General features: G+C 43.7%; 1 protein-coding gene across 4 annotated transcripts in view; it reads left to right on the top strand.

The window, feature by feature from the left end:
* The window catches only part of CLCN2 (chloride voltage-gated channel 2), a 270,689-nt gene that overhangs the window by 210,872 nt on the left and 41,988 nt on the right, over positions 1-17,829 (top strand). For all 4 annotated transcript variants that reach the window (XM_068279352.1, XM_068279353.1, XM_068279354.1 and 1 more), the window contains exons 14-16: positions 55-165; positions 249-462; positions 3,045-3,178. In XM_068279352.1, coding sequence (XP_068135453.1) covers positions 55-165; positions 249-462; positions 3,045-3,178 — 459 coding nt within the window. The remainder of the gene's footprint in view (positions 1-54; positions 166-248; positions 463-3,044; positions 3,179-17,829) is intronic.

Raw genomic sequence — 17,829 nt, forward strand, 5'->3', positions numbered from 1 at the left:
AGATTGTACTTTTCTTCCCAAAGTAATTGTCTTCTTCTGTTCTGTTCTTTGCAGGTGCTGCCTTTGGAAGGCTGGTAGGGGAGAGCATGGCTGCTTGGTTTCCAGATGGCATTCACTCTGATGGGAGTACTTATCGGATTGTACCTGGCGGTTATGCAGTTGTTGGTAGGAACATTGAAGCGCTTCTTTCCTGTCTGCAGTGTTTTCAGCAACAGAAGGCTATCAGCATGCCTCTTCTCCTCCCCCAGGTGCCGCAGCGCTGTCCGGAGCAGTCACTCATACGGTATCCACAGCCGTCATTGTGTTTGAGCTGACTGGACAGATTTCTCACATCCTACCAGTGATGATTGCAGTTATTCTGGCAAACGCTGTGGCTCAAAGTCTGCAGCCGTCACTATACGACAGTATTATCCGAATCAAAAAACTACCCTACCTTCCAGAGCTGGGCTTCGGTCACCAGGAGTAAGTATTACATTACAGTACGGTAACAATGAGATTACGTTCACTTGTGCAAGGGCTGACATAAGCCAGAGCTGGTGCTGTAAATGGTTACTAATGAAGCATTTGTGGAGACCGCAGTGCATACTGTTTCTGCAGTCCTACTTGTTTTGGTTTCTAAATGTGATCATGGCTTACTTCAGTTCATCACATCTTGTCCATCCCCAGTGATGTAGCATGAACTTCTTATCAGCGTTACAGCTGACCTTTCAGGCATAAACATATCATTGCTAACTAAATTATTATATTTTTGATAAAGTCGCCTTTACCAAAATAACGTCAAGAATAGCAGTGCATCTTGTTTAAAAGCAATAGGAGAATCTGATTTGTGATCTTTTGCTGCAGGTAGATCTCTTAATTGCAGGTAGGTCTCTTAATTGAATTTGAAGTGGAGATAACTAGTGAGCAGGGGTGGGTGGGTGTATTTGATCTGAAGAGAACGTGTCTCAGGCTGGATGTCAATAAAATAATGAAAAATGGATTGAGGTTTTGGATTACATGTCTATCCATAGCACAGTGGTGTCAGGACAAAGCCAAAACACACCGACAGCAATTGTGGAGTGCTTTATAAATGAAATATTTCTCAGTACAAGGAGTCTTTGGGTCTCTCTCATGAAGGTATCACTGAGTCAGAGATCAGTGGCAGAAGTGATCTGAAAACCTGGCCTGAATTTATTACCACCTCATCTGCTAGTAGGTGGCATGGGCATTGTAGATTGCAGCCAAGTCATACCAAACCTGCTGAAAGGGGAGAGGAATAGCAGTTCTGTAATTGCAGACATTTCTTCTTAATACATCCAGGACAGTCAAGGGGTTTAACTATGGAGGACCCTCTGCCCTTAAAGCAAACCCGAGGTGAGAGTGGTATGCAGGCTGCTATATTTAATTCCGTTCAAACCATACCAGTTGCCTGGCAATCCTCCGGATCCTGTGTCTTTAATACTTTTAGTCATAGACCCTGATGCAGCAGATCAGGTGCTCTTACTCAGCTGACTCAGGTTTTACTGGATTAGCCATATACTTATTCCAGGGTTTTACTCAGACACTATTTATGCTAAAAGATCAACAGGGCTGCCAGGCAACTGGCATTGTTTACAAGAAAATAAATATGGCAGCCTTCATACCCCTCTCACCTCGGGTATCTTTTAAGGGGGACTGCTGCAACTTTATTGGCAACGAAGCCTAACTAACTTGCAAGATAGAGGTGTTGACATCCCTCTATCTTGCTAATGGTGTAAAATAAACAAGCACACTACAATAGTGATTAGGGCCTCATTTTAAATGACTTTACACACGCTTATAAGTACACTAACACCTCAAGACTTTATGGATCTGCAGACAAACAGAGTTACACAGTGGATCTTTTCATTTTAAAAATTCAGTTCCGAAGTTAATAATCATAATTCACACTAATCAACATGATTGCTTTGAGAATTTGCCTTGTTCAGTTTTTGATCTCACTGATCTAAGTTTGAGTGCAATTTTCAAGGCAAGTAAAATTTGAAATAAATTTCACAGGATCTGAATAATATTGTAAATTTGTTTACCATGCTTTTTGCAGTTGTCTGTTTTGGATCAGGCTCTGCTGCAATGTATATGCCAGCAATGTGTCACAGGCTTTGGCAGCATCAATACCCGAAAGATAAATCTTATTTTTCTTGGCTAAAACTATTGTTCTCGATGGTTTTGCCCAGAAATCCCAAGTGTGTGCAGGTATCCCCTGATGTTGCTTGTCTCTCCTGTGGCAATCCTCCCTGTCAGATCACTGTCCCCTGATGCCTATTTTTTGCTACTGGAAGTAATTGGTGGCACTCACATGTGCTCTCCCCTCTGTAAATTGCAGTACACACTGCTCAGTCTGGACCTGAAGAGTGTGTTTGTACAACAATCTTTCCTAAACTGCCAGCCATGATAATGTTCAGATAGAAAGTGTGTATCCATGCTATACTTCTGGATGGATTTTAAAATATGTTTAAAATGTTTTTTGAAAGGATCCTATTAATAGTTATGAAATTTGCCTTGTTTATTTCCGAGAGCCTCAGTAAAGGATAACTAAATAGTGGTAGGAAACATCCTTCCTATGTAAGCAGCAGGTGTATATTGTGATCTGCTGTCAAAGTTTGCCAAGGAAACTATGACGACATGCCAAGCCCACTGATCTGACTCATATATGACTCACATGAGACCATTTTCAGTTTGATCATACACAGGAATATTAACACTCCACAGTAATAAAAGCCTGAGAGATTTAACCTTCCCTATTCCATCCAACATAAAAGAGAGGAACGTTTGGCTGAAGTCCCATGATAATTCAGAACAAATCTTCCCAACAAACAAAGCAATTTTCTGCATTAAACAATGCAAACTGATAGTTCACCGTTTTAATGTCCCTTTTATATTTCTGCACGGATCTGGGAAAACACTTGTGCGTGGAAGTTGAGCTTTAATATGCTTGCTCTGTAGCTTCCTACGGGTCAATTAAGAATAAGTATTCTTTAACATTTCAGGCAGTATCTGGAATACATTAAGTTCTGTCTGTATTTCAGGAGGTACAATGTGCGCGTTGAGGACATCATGCTGAGGAACATCCCTTTTATGACATTAAGTACCAAATACCGTGAACTGCAGGAGCTGCTTACAGACTGCCGCATAAAGAGCCTGCCACTGGTGGAGACAGCAGGTAAGATGAATAGAATGCAGGGCCACAGGTCATTACTGCTCATTTCACTGTTAATTACATTGTGTGCTCTTACAAAAAAGGCCTGTCTCCGACTTACATAACTATTCAAGCTGCAGGAAATTGTTGAGAAAAAAAATAATAAATACCACCGTATATTGTGTGGGTGAAACTATAAACAGCTTAGATACTGTATGTCTGTCAAACAGCTTGCAGTGGAGTGAGAAGAGGGTTATGCCCCTGTGCCAACAGTGATCTCTTAATGCTGGGACTCACACTGCCTTGGTTAGAGATATCCCAGCAGACAGTGCAATGTGGCAGCAATTGTAGCAGCCAGAAATAACAAGTGTAGCATTTGCTACAAAAGGATACGTAATAATGCTTTTATGTATTATGCCAGGGACCCAGTAGCAGCACTGAAAGGCACAATTTTATATGTAGTGTCGAAACTGACAGAAGTGAATGGCATCCACTATTCGTTATTCCATAGTTATTACATAGTCCATACACTTAGCATTTGGTTTGGGACGTAAAGGGAATATGAAGTGAGATTGCCATTTTCATTTCCTTATAAACAATGCCAGTGCCTCTTGTGCCTCCATTGTTTGTTACTGTTCACACTGTTCTCATGTTTTGCACATTGCTTTCACTCATTTTGCCTTTTGCACCTTATCATTCATTATAAGTTTGCCTATTTGCACATTATTTGTACTGTATTGATACAGAGGCACTTTATGCACTATTAGCACTTTGTGTATTCCCTTAAAGGGCCCCCATGCCATTATTTGTTACTATAGTATTATTATTGATATATTTGACCTACCCCCTACACAATTGTTTTTTTAACTGTTTTTGTTTTTTTCCATAAAGATGTATTGATATTTTGCCTACTCCAGTTTGTTGTGGTATGTTTTTTGAGGTGTTCTTTTCAACGTTTTGGTGCCCCGAAGTTACTTGATCGCGCGGGGAGGTGTGCTCTTTGTATGCGCACTATGTCACAACTACTCCCGGCCACAGGTGCGCAATCAAGTAGCTTTGGGGGGGGGCGGTACACCATAACTGAGGGGGGGCGGAGGAGACTGGGGGGAGCAGTGGGCATGAGGAATGCCTCTTACACATGCCTGCTCTCCCCCCCCCCCCCCCCCCCCTCGGTTTTACATTTTCAGATGGACTAAGGCATCCATGAACTGCTTCTTCCGGTCAAATAGTCAGTGTTTCAAGAAACAATCTCTGCAACTTTAAAGAGACACCGAAGTCTTTTTTTTTTTACCTAATTTTTGTATGCAGCCAGCTTCAGCATTAAATTCCAAGGGGATTCACCGCATTCTCGCGGCAGAACAAGTTATTTATGCTCAAACAATAGCCCAGCAAAGTTCCACAGGTAGCAGAATTTTTCTTCCTGAAAGAGGCAGAGCTGTGCGCAGTAGCTCTGCCTTTTCTTCAGTCAATCTCCGCCTTTCCGTGCCCCTCTCAGTGAACGAAGACTATAGAGGGGTGGGGAGAGGCAGAAATTGACTGGAGAAAAGGCAGAGCAACTGCGCACAGCTCTGCCTCTCGCAGACAGCAAAATCTGGCACTTGAAAAGTCATGGAACTTTGCTGAGCTATTTCTTGGGCATAAATAACTTGTTCTGCTGCGGGAATGCAGTGAATCCGCTTTGAATTTAATGCTGAAGTTGGCTGCATATGAAAATAAGGTAAAAAATGACACTTCAGTGTCTCTTTAAGAGGGCTAAATCCCAGGAAACGCAGAGAAGATTGCAGTATTTCTGTGAATTGCTACTGCGGCCTCTAGTGGGTCCCAGACCTAAGTCACTGGCCCAGAAGGAGCATGCAGATCAGATGCTTTGACTTTGGTCTACCTCCACTGGCTGCATGCTTGTTGCAGGTGTGTGACTCGTAGGACTAAAGTTCAAATCTCAGCATGACAGCCAGGGCGTATCTGATATACAGTGGTGTGAAAAACTATTTGCCCCCTTCCTGATTTCTTATTCTTTTGCATGTTTGTCACACTTAAATGTTTCTGCTCATCAAAAACCGTTAACTATTAGTCAAAGATATCATAATTGAACACAAAATGCAGTTTTAAATGATGGTTTTTATTATTTAGTGAGAAAAAAACCTCAAAACCTACATGGCCCTGTGTGAAAAAGAAATTGCCCCCTGAACCTAATAACTGGTTGGGCCACCCTTAGCAGTAATAACTGCAATCAAGCGTTTGCGATAACTTGCAACGAGTCCTTTACAGCGCTCTGGAGGAATTTTGGCCCACTCATCTTTGCAGAATTGTTGTAATTCAGCTTTATTTGAGGGTTTTCTAGCATGAACCGCCTTTTTAAGGTCATACCACAACATCTCAATAGGATTCAGGTCAGGACTTTGACTAGGTCACTCCAAAGTCTTCATTTTGTTTTTCTTCAGCCATTCAGAGGTGGATTTTCTAGTGTGTTTTGGGTCATTGTCCTGCTGCAGCACCCAAGATCGCTTCAGCTTGAGTTGACGAACAGATGGCCGGACATTCTCCTTCAGGATTTTTTGGTAGACAGTAGAATTCATGGTTCCATCTATCACAGCAAGCCTTCCAGGTCCTGAAGCAGCAAAACAACCCCAGACCATCACACTACCACCACCATATTTTACTTTTATGATGTTCTTTTGCCGAAGTGCTGTGTTACTTCTTCGCCAGATGTAACGGGACACGCACCTTCCAAAAAGTTCAACTTTTGTCTCGTCAGTCCACAAGGTATTTTCCCAAAAGTCTTGGCAATCATTGAGATATTTTTTTTGCAAAATTGAGACGAGCCTTAATGTTCTTTTTGCTTAAAAGTGGTTTGCGCCTTGGATATCTGCCATGCAGGACGTTTTTGCCCAGTCTCTTTCTTATGGTGGAGTCGTGAACACTGACCTTAATTGAGGCAAGTGAAGCCTGCAGTTCTTTAGATGTTGTCCTGGGGTCTTTTGTGGCCTCTCGGATGAGTTTTCTCTACGCTCTTGGGGTAATTTTGGTCGGCCGGTCACTCCTGGGAAGGTTCATCACTGTTCCATGTTTTTGCCATTTGTAGATAATGGCTCTCACTGTGGTTTGCTGGAGTCCCAAAGCTTTAGAAATGGCTTTATAACCTTTACCAGACTGATAGATCTCAATTACAGTACTTTTGTTCTCATTTGTTCCTGAATTTCTTTGGATCTTGGCATGATGTCTAGCTTTTGAGGTGCTTTTGGTCTACTTCTCTGTGTCAGATAGCTCTTATTTAAGTGATTTCTTGATTGAAACAGGTGTGGCAGTAATCAGGCCTGGGGGTGACTACAGAAATTGAACTCAGGTGTGATAAACCACAGTTAAGTTATTTTTTAACAAGGGGGCAATCACTTTTTCACACAGGGCTATGTAGATTTTGAGGTTTTTTTTCATTAAATAATAAAAACCATCATGTAATACTGCATTTTGTGTTCAATTATGTTATCTTTGACTAATAGTTAACGGTTTTTGACAAACATGCAAAAGAATAAGAAATCAGGAAGGGGGCAAATAGTTTTTCACACCACTGTAGTTAACATGCTTTTATTGTGCACATTGGAAGAAAGAGGCGCCCTGGTTGGATAAAAACTTCTAAAAACAGTTTAAAAACGAAAAGAAGATGAGGTGTCTTACCTCAATGACGAATTCTTTGTAAATAAACAAAAGATTTTTAATTTAGCACAGGCAACGCGTTTTGCGGGTCTGAGCCCGCTTCCTCAGGCCAATCAAAGTGCCAAATGACAAGTGTCGATCAGCATAGGGAGCCTCCCTATACAAAGATTTTGTCATTGAGGTAAGACACCTCATCTTCTTTTCATTTTTAAACTGTTTTTAGAAGTTTTTATCCAACCAGGGCGCCTCTTTCTTCCAATGTGCATAGTATACCCCCGTACACAGCCTGTACGAGGGGTGGTAACAGAACACCCGTGGTTACTACCACGGTAGCCATCTGTTTCCTTTTTCGTCAAGAGAGCGACCATATCGAGGTCCATTGGGGACCACCCCGAGTGGAGTCGGCCACCTGCTTCTTGCGGTCGGTTGCCTAGTGCAACCCACCTTTGTGAGTAGTATTTCACTTTATTTTTCTTCAACATTAACTACTGACATATTGCACTACTGGGCTCCCGTTTTTGTCTCCTGTACCTTTTTCCATAGGGTGCCAAGACACCCCCACAACATTTTATGCTTTTACTGTATTCATTCCATCTAGCATACTCTCCATGAGATCAGCAGGCATGTGTAATGCATTAAACGTGGAATCTTTAAATGCCATGCCATAATTGGAAAAGATTTTGTCATATAAAAGTTCTAAATGTGAGTATTGCAGACTCATAGTGCAGCATCATTGCTGAGCTCACAGCAAGAATTACAGCATGCACAATCCGCTAACATGCCCTCTGCTTATTATAGTATATGTCCACCTCCTGTCACTGTGTTTCAAATGGTAATAGCATGCTGCACTCACTGCCCGCCCTGGCTGTCACCTCCCTTGCAGCTGCCTGACAGAAGGATGTCTCATTTCCACAGATTTGCTCCAACAAATTTAAACTTTCTTTTTCACTACAGTGGAGTAAATTTATAAAATCTGAAGTAAGAAACTCTTTGTTTTGAATTTCATTTTTTTAAAATACAAACCGCTTTGTGAAGCTATGTGAAGGCTTTAGTTAAAGTAGAATTCATTATGTAAAACTTGAGGGTCCTATTCATTCAGGTCCCCGCTAACCGGCGGTAACGGTAGCGGCAGCCGCCATTGACTAATTTTCACGTCCCTGGGACTTCAAATGAAGTTTCCCAGGATGTGATTATACTGCACCTGGTGCAGTAAGTAGTTAATGTGCATTTATCCCCTCATGTCTTCTGATAGCCAACAGCGGGGTAATATTGGTCATGAAGGCATAGAAGTAAAAGCGCTCCAGCCTGCTTGGTTATGTAAGTTAGTAAAACACTTAGGCTTCTTTCCCACCAGGATGTTGCGTTTTAGGGGACGTTATAGGTCGCATAACGTGCCCCTAACGCATGCCTGGTGGTGTCATAGGAGGACGTAACCAAGAGCCGCGTTATGCAGCTCTTGGTGCGCCTTTTTTGTGCCATGCGATGTGGAGACGACGTGGTCCCGCCGGCCAATCGCCGCACAGAGCGGCCGCGCCGGGAAGTAAACACTGCACGTCACTGAGTGCAGTGAATATTAATTAGCCATGTGGCTGGCGCGGAGGAGGAGGGGAGACCTCCTCCTCCAACATTACTGAGCATGTGCAAACAGTCTAACGCGGCTTAGCCGCGTATAACGCACAGCATGCAGCACTTTGTTTGAACGTGCTGCGTTACAATGTAACGCAACGACAGCCCATTGATTGTTCATTGCTGTGCGGTGGGCTGTGTTACAGGCTGCACTAACGTGCGCCTGTAACGTCCCACTGTGAAAGCAGCCTAAATAGTGAAGCTACATTTTGAACATAACAGCCATGACAAGATAGTTATGAAGTTGTAGGAAATAATTGAAAGTGTCATCTCCCTTCTCCCATGCTGCTATTATGGCAGGATGTATCACAGTTTGGCCATCATGGTGGTGAATGCACACATGCTAAATGGTCTTGCAGGAAATTGTCATTTATGAGTGCTCCCTTGCTAAGCATATTTAAATCATGTTTTCCACTGATGTCATGTGACGAGGTAGTTCTCCAGCAGAGGGCTAGTGTACGACTTCATAACTCTTAGGCCTGGGACCCACTACAAAGCACTATCACAATCTCTGGCGATTTGTGGTAGCTCTTTGCAAGTGATTTTGGGGGCGATTTCCCTGCTCCTATACAATACATTAGAGTGGAAATGCTCCTAAAATGTTGCATGTCGTGCAACTTGCCTAAATTCAATCACTCTAGTGAAATCAGTCCCATCCATTTACATTGATAGAGGGTTTAAGGAAATCACTAGCGATTGAAAGTGATCCCTAAATGCTCAAAAAAAAAATCCCACTCTAGTGGGTTTCAGCCCTCAATTGAGGGCTGGAACCCACTAGAATGTTTTTTTTTTTAGTGTTTAGGGATTCGCTTTCAGTCGCTAGCGATTTCCCTAAACTCTCTGCCAATGTAAATGGATGGGACTGATAGAGCGATTGTGATTAGGCATATCGCAATCGCAGGACATGCAGCATTTTGGGAGCGTTTTCATTCTAATGTATTGTATAGGAGCAGGGAAATCGCCCCCAAAATCACTTGCAAAACGCTACCACAAATTTCTAGCAATTACGATAGCGCTTTGCGCTCAGTAATGGTTCCCAGGCCTTAAAGGGAACCTAAACTGAGAGGGATATGGTTATTTCCTTTTCAACAATACCAGTTGCCTGGCAGTCTGATCTCTTTGGCTGCAGTAGTGGCTGAATTACACATCTGAAACAAGCATGAAGCTAATCCAGTCTGACTTCAGTCAGAGCACCTGATCTGCATGCTTGTTTAGGGGCTGTGGTTAAAAGTATTAGAGACACAGGAACAGCAGGAGAGTCAGGCAACTGGTATTATTTTAAAAGGAAAAATCCATATCCTTCTCAGTTTAGGTTCCCTTTAAGTTTTCAATTGTAACTGTGCTTTTGTGATTTATAGGTGCACAGATGTTATGGATCCGTTAGCTGGACTTGTAAAGGTGCATACACGCACTACAAAAGGAAACGACGGGTCCGGCAGACCCGTCGTTTCCTTTTGTTGTGCGTTTGTACGCACCTTACGGCTGCTCCCTCTAGTGGTAGGCGGTCAACTGCAGCTACAAGCTATGGTCTCATTGCTGATTCAGTCAGACTCCAGTCAAAGCAATTTGATGGCTTTTTTTGTTTGTTTGTTTTTTTTTTTTGTTTTGTTTTTTTGTCACGGCAGAAACCATTTTGAATTATTGTATATCAGAAACTCTAAAGCCTGTACTACATTTACAGTTTAACTACTTTAGGACCACGTGATTGAAATCTACGCCCTGTTTTGGTGGGCTCCTGGCTGGCAGGACTAGATTTCAATCACCGCCACAGCATGCATCCGCCGTTTCCATCACTCCCCGCCAATCGTGCAGCTCAAACCCGACATCTCCTGACGCAGCTCACTGGCTCTACCTGTCTCTATGACGGCAGAGCCATGTGAGCCGGTCAGGAGCTGATTTCATTTGCTCCTGGCCGTGTCTATCAATGTAAGCCGCTCCCATTGGCTTACATTGATGGACAGGGTCAGGAGCCAATGAAAGCGGCTCCTGACCAGCTCACATGACTCTGCCGTCATAGAGACAGCAGAGTCTATGTCAGTAGGATCACGGCGTGCGGCGGTGACGGCGGTTGCGGTGGGTATACGCTGTGATTCGTCAGGATTCCGTCAGTATTGTACCAGCGGTCTCTGGTCCTTAAGGGGGCAGAGACTGCTGGTACTTAAGTGGTTAAGATAAGGCAGGGTAAAGGGGTAAAGCATTTTGTTTTACTGAAATGTGACCTGGTTGTCTATAGAAATACACTGAAATCTAGTGCTGTACATAGATTCACTGAGATCGGTTACCTTACACAGATCTGAACAGTGATTTAGGGCTGGTGCACACCAAAACCCGCTAGCAGATCCGCAAAACGCTAGCAGATTTTTAAACGCTTTTTTTTATTTTTATGAGGCGGTTTGCTAGCGTTTTGCGGATTGCTGCTGCGGTTTTCAGTATAGTAGATTTCATATATTGTTACAGTAAAGCTGTTACTGAACAGCTTCTGTAACAAAAACGCCTGCAAAACCGCTCTGAAGTGCCGTTTTTCAGAGCGGTTTGCGTTTTTCCTATACTTAACATTGAGGCAGAAACGCACCCGCAATCCAAAAAATGCCTCACCCAGGCATTTTTCGTTTCTGCAAAACGCCCCCCGCTCTGGTGTGCACCACCCCATTGAGATACATTGACCAAGCAGATCCGCAGCCGCAAGCGGATCTGAAAACGCCCAAAAAGCCGCTCGGTGTGCACCAGCCCTTAGAGAGGTACTAAAAGCACCTTACAAGAATTCTTCATGCAGTGTAACCAGGTATCTCTGCTTGGAGCTAAATTTACTATAAGCAGTTCTGATTGTTTACAGGGTAGAGATGAAATCCAAATGTATTGTTTTTCCATTATTTTCTTTTGTGCTTTGCTGTTAAAGTCATTTGGAATGGAGATTAAAAAAAACAAAAAAAAAAACAGATGCTTACCTAAGGAGAGGGAAGGCTCTGGGTCCTAATGAGCCTTCCCCTCCTCTGCCAGGGCCCTCGGTGCAGCGCTAGCTTCCCCGTTTGAATCCCCCACTGCAGGGGACCCCGGAAGTCTTCAGGAGCCGAGTCCTGCCGAAGACAGGCGGCTCCATACTGTGCACGCGCGAGTGCATGAGAGAGGGCGCTCACGCGTGCGCAGTTTGGAGTGGCCCGTCTTCAGGAGCTCTCGGGCTCCCAAAGACACCCGTAGCCTGCCTTCTGTGGCAGAGACAGCAGCATTTGTTTGAATGGTGCTACGGGGGGATTCTGCGCTGGTACTGGCACCAGGAGAGGAGAGGCTCATTAGGACCCAGAGCCTTTCCTCTCCTTAGGTAAGTATCTGGCTTTCTTAATTTCCAATGTCTTTACATTTTTGCGAAGACTGAATTACAAATGTTTAAAATACATCCTATGTGTTAATTGATATTTCTTGTAGAACAATTGGATGATTGCATGTTACATGAGATTGAATGTCGAAGCAGATATCTTGCACACCATATTTCATTTAAGGGGTGGGGGGATGACAGTAAGATCTGGGTGCATGTGTAGATTATAGGATCCATAACAGAATGTTGAAGGTTGGAGTGAGCTTGAGATGTCTCCCAGTGCATCACTGCAAAAAGCAAACTCTTGTTTTACTTAGTACTTTAGTAAGGGGGCTTTTAGGACCATTGTAGCCCCTCACACACTCCAATGAGTTCTGGTTCACCATGTGCTTGCTGGTTAGTCTGTACCATAACAGAATATAGTGTCCAGGGCTGTTTTAAGGCATAGGGAATTAAAGCAAATGCCTAGGGTGACAACCACCGGAAGCGGGCTCCACAGAGCTATTCTTGGAATACTGTGCTTTATGGAATTTTATACACAACTGCAATAGATGGATGGTCATTTTAATTCCCAAATGGGCACTGCTGATACCTTAACATAGGAGGCCTGTATAACATAACAGTTATTGGGCAGGTAGTATTAATGTGCTAATTAAGCTGTAATTGTTTTTTATTTAGTCTGTATTAATGGAATGCTGATGGGTTCCCAGGACACTATTCTAATCTGTAAAGGTGAAAGCTATACATAACATATTATGCTTTTATACATTTAGTTATGAGTTCAATGTGTTTGGGCCAGTGAGGCATATTTCCCTTGTTAATTTGTGTATCATTTGTTTGTGTGGATTTATTTTTAAATAACAAGAACATTTCTGAATATAATCTGTCAATTTGTTGCAGGTACCTGAAAAACTAATTAATGTAGGCTATGATCTTCCAATTCAGAAGATTTGGGGTACAAAAGGTTCCTTGTCTGGGGTAACAATATTACCAGACGCTACTCTGACAGCGTGAATCTGCAGACTCAAAGAAGCAAGATTTTTGCTTTTAAGGGAGAAAGATAGTTTTGCGCACAGACAAAACATTTACAGTAACTATACCTTGAGTAGTATGCAGTTCAATTTTGGGCACTAATTCACATAGAGCAGGGTTGTCCAAACTTTTCAGACCAAGGGCCATATGATGGTTGTGGAGTTTGCTAGGAGGCTGAGCTAGCTAAATTAAACACTTGGTAATGCGTTACCGAACGTGATTTCATGCAGGTGTTGCGCCACAGGGCATGCGTGGTGGAGGGTTACATTTTGGTCATGAATCAGCGCCATTAGCATTATTTAACTTGACAAAAAAAATCAGTTGTGTTGTGGGATAAAGCGTTCCCAGGCACGTCACATCACAACACACAGGAACACTTTATCTACTGTAAACGGTATCATGGAAGTCAACGGACTTCCATGTTTTCTTGAGTGTCGCACGCAATGTACAGTGTGTCATACTGGAGTGGAGCTACCATGGGAAAAAGCAGGGGTAGATCTTATGAGTGGCAAACCTATTTTGGGCAGCTAAGGGGCCGCATGCGATTAAGTTCTTTAAAGAACATCATGTGGCAACTGGTAAAGGCTTGGCAGTGGACATCACTGACATAGAAGATATTCTGGAAATGGTGCACAAATAGTCTCCTAGGTTAATAAGAAGCCTGGAGGACTTCTGTTCTCCATACATACAGATAACAGTGAAAAGGTGTTAACTTTTTAATATTTGCCACAAAAGACTCAATGGCATCCCTGGAAACTGAAGAAAAAGAAAAAGGATTACCTGGCAGCTGTCAAACTATCTGAGCTAGTTCTAGCAGATACAGTAGATCATCTAAGAAAACATCCAATTCCATTTTAAAATGTACAACATATAGAGGGTTGCCTTTTTTTGTACAAAAAAAAATACTGGAATGTTAGTCTCAAAAAGTTTTTATTGACAAAGTAATTTTACAAATATCAGAGAGCAAATAATCACCCCACTGAGGAAAATCATGAGATACAAGTCAAATAGCAGACAAATAAGTAACAGTCACAGAATATGGACACAAGGATCCAGATATATATCTTCACTATAAGTAATATATTAATAAAAACCCAAGGCAGAACACAATTTATAATAATAGCGTATAGTGCAATGCAGTGTTTAAGGTGAAAGAACTGGAGGTTACAGACCAGGATTGTCAACATAAGGAAGCCAAGGCTGCCAACATAGTGGAATGTTGATCCAGGAATTGTTGTTGAATGTGTAGTCACAAGTTTTTGTTCCTTTTAAACAAAACTTACCTATGATTTTCATGGAATAATTTTCTTAATGGTGATGTTGGAAGCAGGTAAAATAGTCAAGCGTAAGGATTTGAGCAACTTTGACAAAAAACTAGGTTACAATGGCTAGATGACTAGGTCACAGCATCTCGTAAACATGAGCTATGGGGTGTTCCCAGTATGCATTGGCTAATACATAACAAAAATGGTCCAATAAGGGACAATCCATGATCGTGTTGCAGGGACTGGAATCTGATTAATGTGTGTTGGGTGCAAGCCCACAGAAGAGATACTGTAGCACAAATTGATGAGAAACGTAATGCTGGCAAGGAGAGAAAGGTGTCAGAACACTTAGTGCACTGTAGCTTACTGCTAATATTGTGTACGTTCTCCTTGTGCCACCAAAACATTTCTGACTCGTCGAGGCATGGACTCCATGATACCTCTGGTGTCCTGCGATCTGGTACCAGGATGTTGGTAGAAAATCCTTCAAGCCCTGTAAGTTGTAAGGTGCGCTTCCATTGCTCAGAGTTGTTTTGCCAACACACTGCAAAGAAGCTAGGTCAGATTAAAGTGGTATGACACTAACATAAGATTTAATGCTATTCTAAAGCATATTCACAGTTCACTACAGCTAACTGATAAGATTGCTTGTTGCACGACACATTATTAGACTACCAGTTAGTTTATGTGAAGTAGATAGTGTGGCAAAACCTATATTACTATGCTATGTATTGTAAAATGTAATGTTACTGTAATGTATCATGTTCATTGTAAACTGTTTTTTGAGGCCAGCTAATTTGATTTAGAGTTTCTATTGTCACTGCCTTAGGGCCCATTCTCACCTGAGCGGGAATCACGCGATTCCCGCTCACGGCAAACCGCTAGCGGATCTGCAAAAAACGCTACACAATGTAGCAAGTGGCAGTGTTCTCACTGCCGCGGTTGCGGTTAGCGATCGCTCCAAAACCGCCGCAGTGTCCAGTGATTTTTCCGCGCTAATCGCGGGAAAATCACTCCCGCAAAATGCCGGCGGTAATCGCCGGCGTTCTGCGATTATAAGTTTGAACTGGCCCTAATGCTGGGAATACACCATACCATTTTCTGTTAAGGTGCGTACACACGCACTACAGAAGCCAACGACGGGTCCGTCGGACCCTCCCACTGGGCGGACTTTCAGCAGACTGTAGTGCGTGTGTACGTACTGTCGACGGACTGATAAGGCTTTTCCTGAACGATCCGCTCAGCTGATTGCTGTAGTGCGTGTGTACGCACCATTAGATTTTTCTGTTAGATTTTCTGTTAGATTCATAATTAGATTATTTTCTGTAGAGAATGCTCGTTATCTCTGGTGCATTGTCTTCTGTTTATCTCCTGCTGAGTAGAACAATGCCTAATTGCTCGGCAGTTAGATGGTAAGATAGATACATTTCCAACATGTTGAACTTTATCTATCTGGCAGGTAAATCTAACAGAAAATTGTATGGTGTATTCCCAGCATTAGATAGCTGCAGGTGATACCTGCTGAGTTGTCTATGGACTTGTTTACTTACTGAAACAATGGCCGTGCTGGAAAATTCAGGAGCCTCAAATAAAACCTACTGTAATCTAGGCTTTGCTGGAAGCTTCACAAGCCAGATGGCTGTGCTTAGGTCAGAATTGTGCTGGACTTGTGAGTGAGCAGCTGTATATTCGTTGATGGAGTTTTGGATTTTGACTATTGTGTGAAATGGAGTTCTTTCTACTGCTTGGGATGGGATAAAGGAGATATCTTCGAACTATAGGTTTGTTTGTGGTTTACGCAGGGCCGGCCCTAGACTTTTTGCCGCCCGAGGCAAAATTAGAAAAAAAAACTTACAATACAGTGGGCGGCGTTGCAGGAAGTGACGTCAGTGAAGCGCACGATGGAACGCGGAAAAGGTGAGTGATCCCCACCCGTTGCCTCTTAATCATAGAGCTGGTACTTCACTTTTTAAGGCTGGAGGGGAGCGCAGATCGGGGGACCCAGGCGAGAGAGGCGGGGGTCCGACCCCCCTCCCCACCGCTAGGCCCAATACCCCCTTTCTGCCCGCTACCCCTCCAGCTCGGCGGGCGGCCCCCCGTACCCATAGACAGGCGAGTGCCGCCCCCCAGAAATGCCGCCTGAGGCAAATGTTTCACCCCGCCTCATGAGCGGGCCGGCCCTGGGTTTACGGATACTCTTCTCGTCACATTCTGGTGAGCAGCGGTGGGACCTTGCACTGAGCAACATGCAGCAAGAAGAGTTGGAGCTACTATCTGTTGCCACATTGAGGAAATTGTGCCGTTCCCGGGGACTCATTCCAGAAGGAAAGCCGAAGGGCGAGTTAATACGTTTTATGCTGTACTGGTTTGAACCAGAGAGGACTGGGAATCTTCCATCTAGTGCACCCAGTGAGAGGTAGTCAGCAACCAGCCAAAACAGCTGCCCAGTCTTTCTGTGGTCAAGTAGAAGATGTTTTTCAAAGACAACTAGCCATGCTGGGGGACAGCAGCTGAAATATTAGAATTGCTAAAATTAGTAAAAGAAGATCTTCTGCATGAGGAATCATGCACTCTGCAAGAGTCTGAGGGACAAGCATCGAATGGAGCAAGACCACTTATTAAGCTGACCTATGCGGCTTTCCCGACTTTTGAAGAGGGAAAAGAAGGAATCAAAGCTTATCTGGAGACTTTCAAAATCATGTGCAGAGACCACCAGATCCCAGAGGAAGAATGGACGAAGATTTTGGCAGGCAAACTAACAGGAAGGGCTAGTGACACCTATAGGGCTCTCCCTTGTGAACTGCGATCCGATTACCAGGAGGTAAAGCAGGCTTTACTGGAACGGTATGCCATCACACCAGGGACTCATAGACATATGTTCCGATCTATGGTTAAAGAGAACCCGAGGTGTGTTTAAAGAATGTTATCTGCATACAGAGGCTGGATCTGCCTATACAGCCCAGCCTCTGTTGCTATCCCAAACCCCACTAATGTCCCCCTGCACTCTGCAATCCCTCATAAATCACAGCCGTGCTGTGCGGCTGTGTTTACATCTGTAGTGTCAGTCTCAGCTGCTCCCCCACCTCCTGCATAGCTCCAGTCCCTGCCCCCGTCCCTTCCCTCCAATGAGCAGGGAGGGAAGGGATGCAGGCGGGGACTGGTGTTCTGCAGGAGGCGGGGAGAGCAGCAGACTGACACTATAGAGATAAACACAGCCAGCTCTGACAAGCTGTTTGTCAGCAGCGTGGCTGTGATTTATGAGGGATTGCAGAGTGCAGGGGGACCTTAGGGGGGTTTGGGATAGCAACAGAGGCTGGGCTGTATAGGCAGATCCAGCCTCTGTATGCAGATAATAATCTTCAAACCCACCTCGGGTTCTCTTTAAGGACCATGAGGAGAGTCATTTATAATACAGCATTAAGTTGATTCGTGCTTTTGATAAATGGGTCCAGGGAAGCAGCGCAATCTCCTGGGAAGGACTGAGACAGCTATGCCTGACTGAACAATTCCTGGATCACTGTAGCCAAAACATTCAGGAATGGGTGCTGGACCGGAGACCAGAGACCATCGAACAGGCGGCAAGGCTGGCTGATACTTTTCTGGAGTCAAGAGCACACTACAATAAGGGAAAGCCACCTGGAAGTCTGCCTGTAGGAAGAAAGGCAGGAGGAAACACAGCTATTGGAGATCATCTAGTAACTCCTCAGATGACCAGCGTCTCCAGAGGAACTTCTGTAAAAGCTTGTAACAGATGTGGCTCATCAACCCACCTGCAAGCTTCATGTCCACAG

Source organism: Hyperolius riggenbachi, chromosome 4, assembly GCF_040937935.1.
Source record: "Hyperolius riggenbachi isolate aHypRig1 chromosome 4, aHypRig1.pri, whole genome shotgun sequence".
NCBI lineage: Eukaryota > Metazoa > Chordata > Amphibia > Anura > Hyperoliidae > Hyperolius > Hyperolius riggenbachi.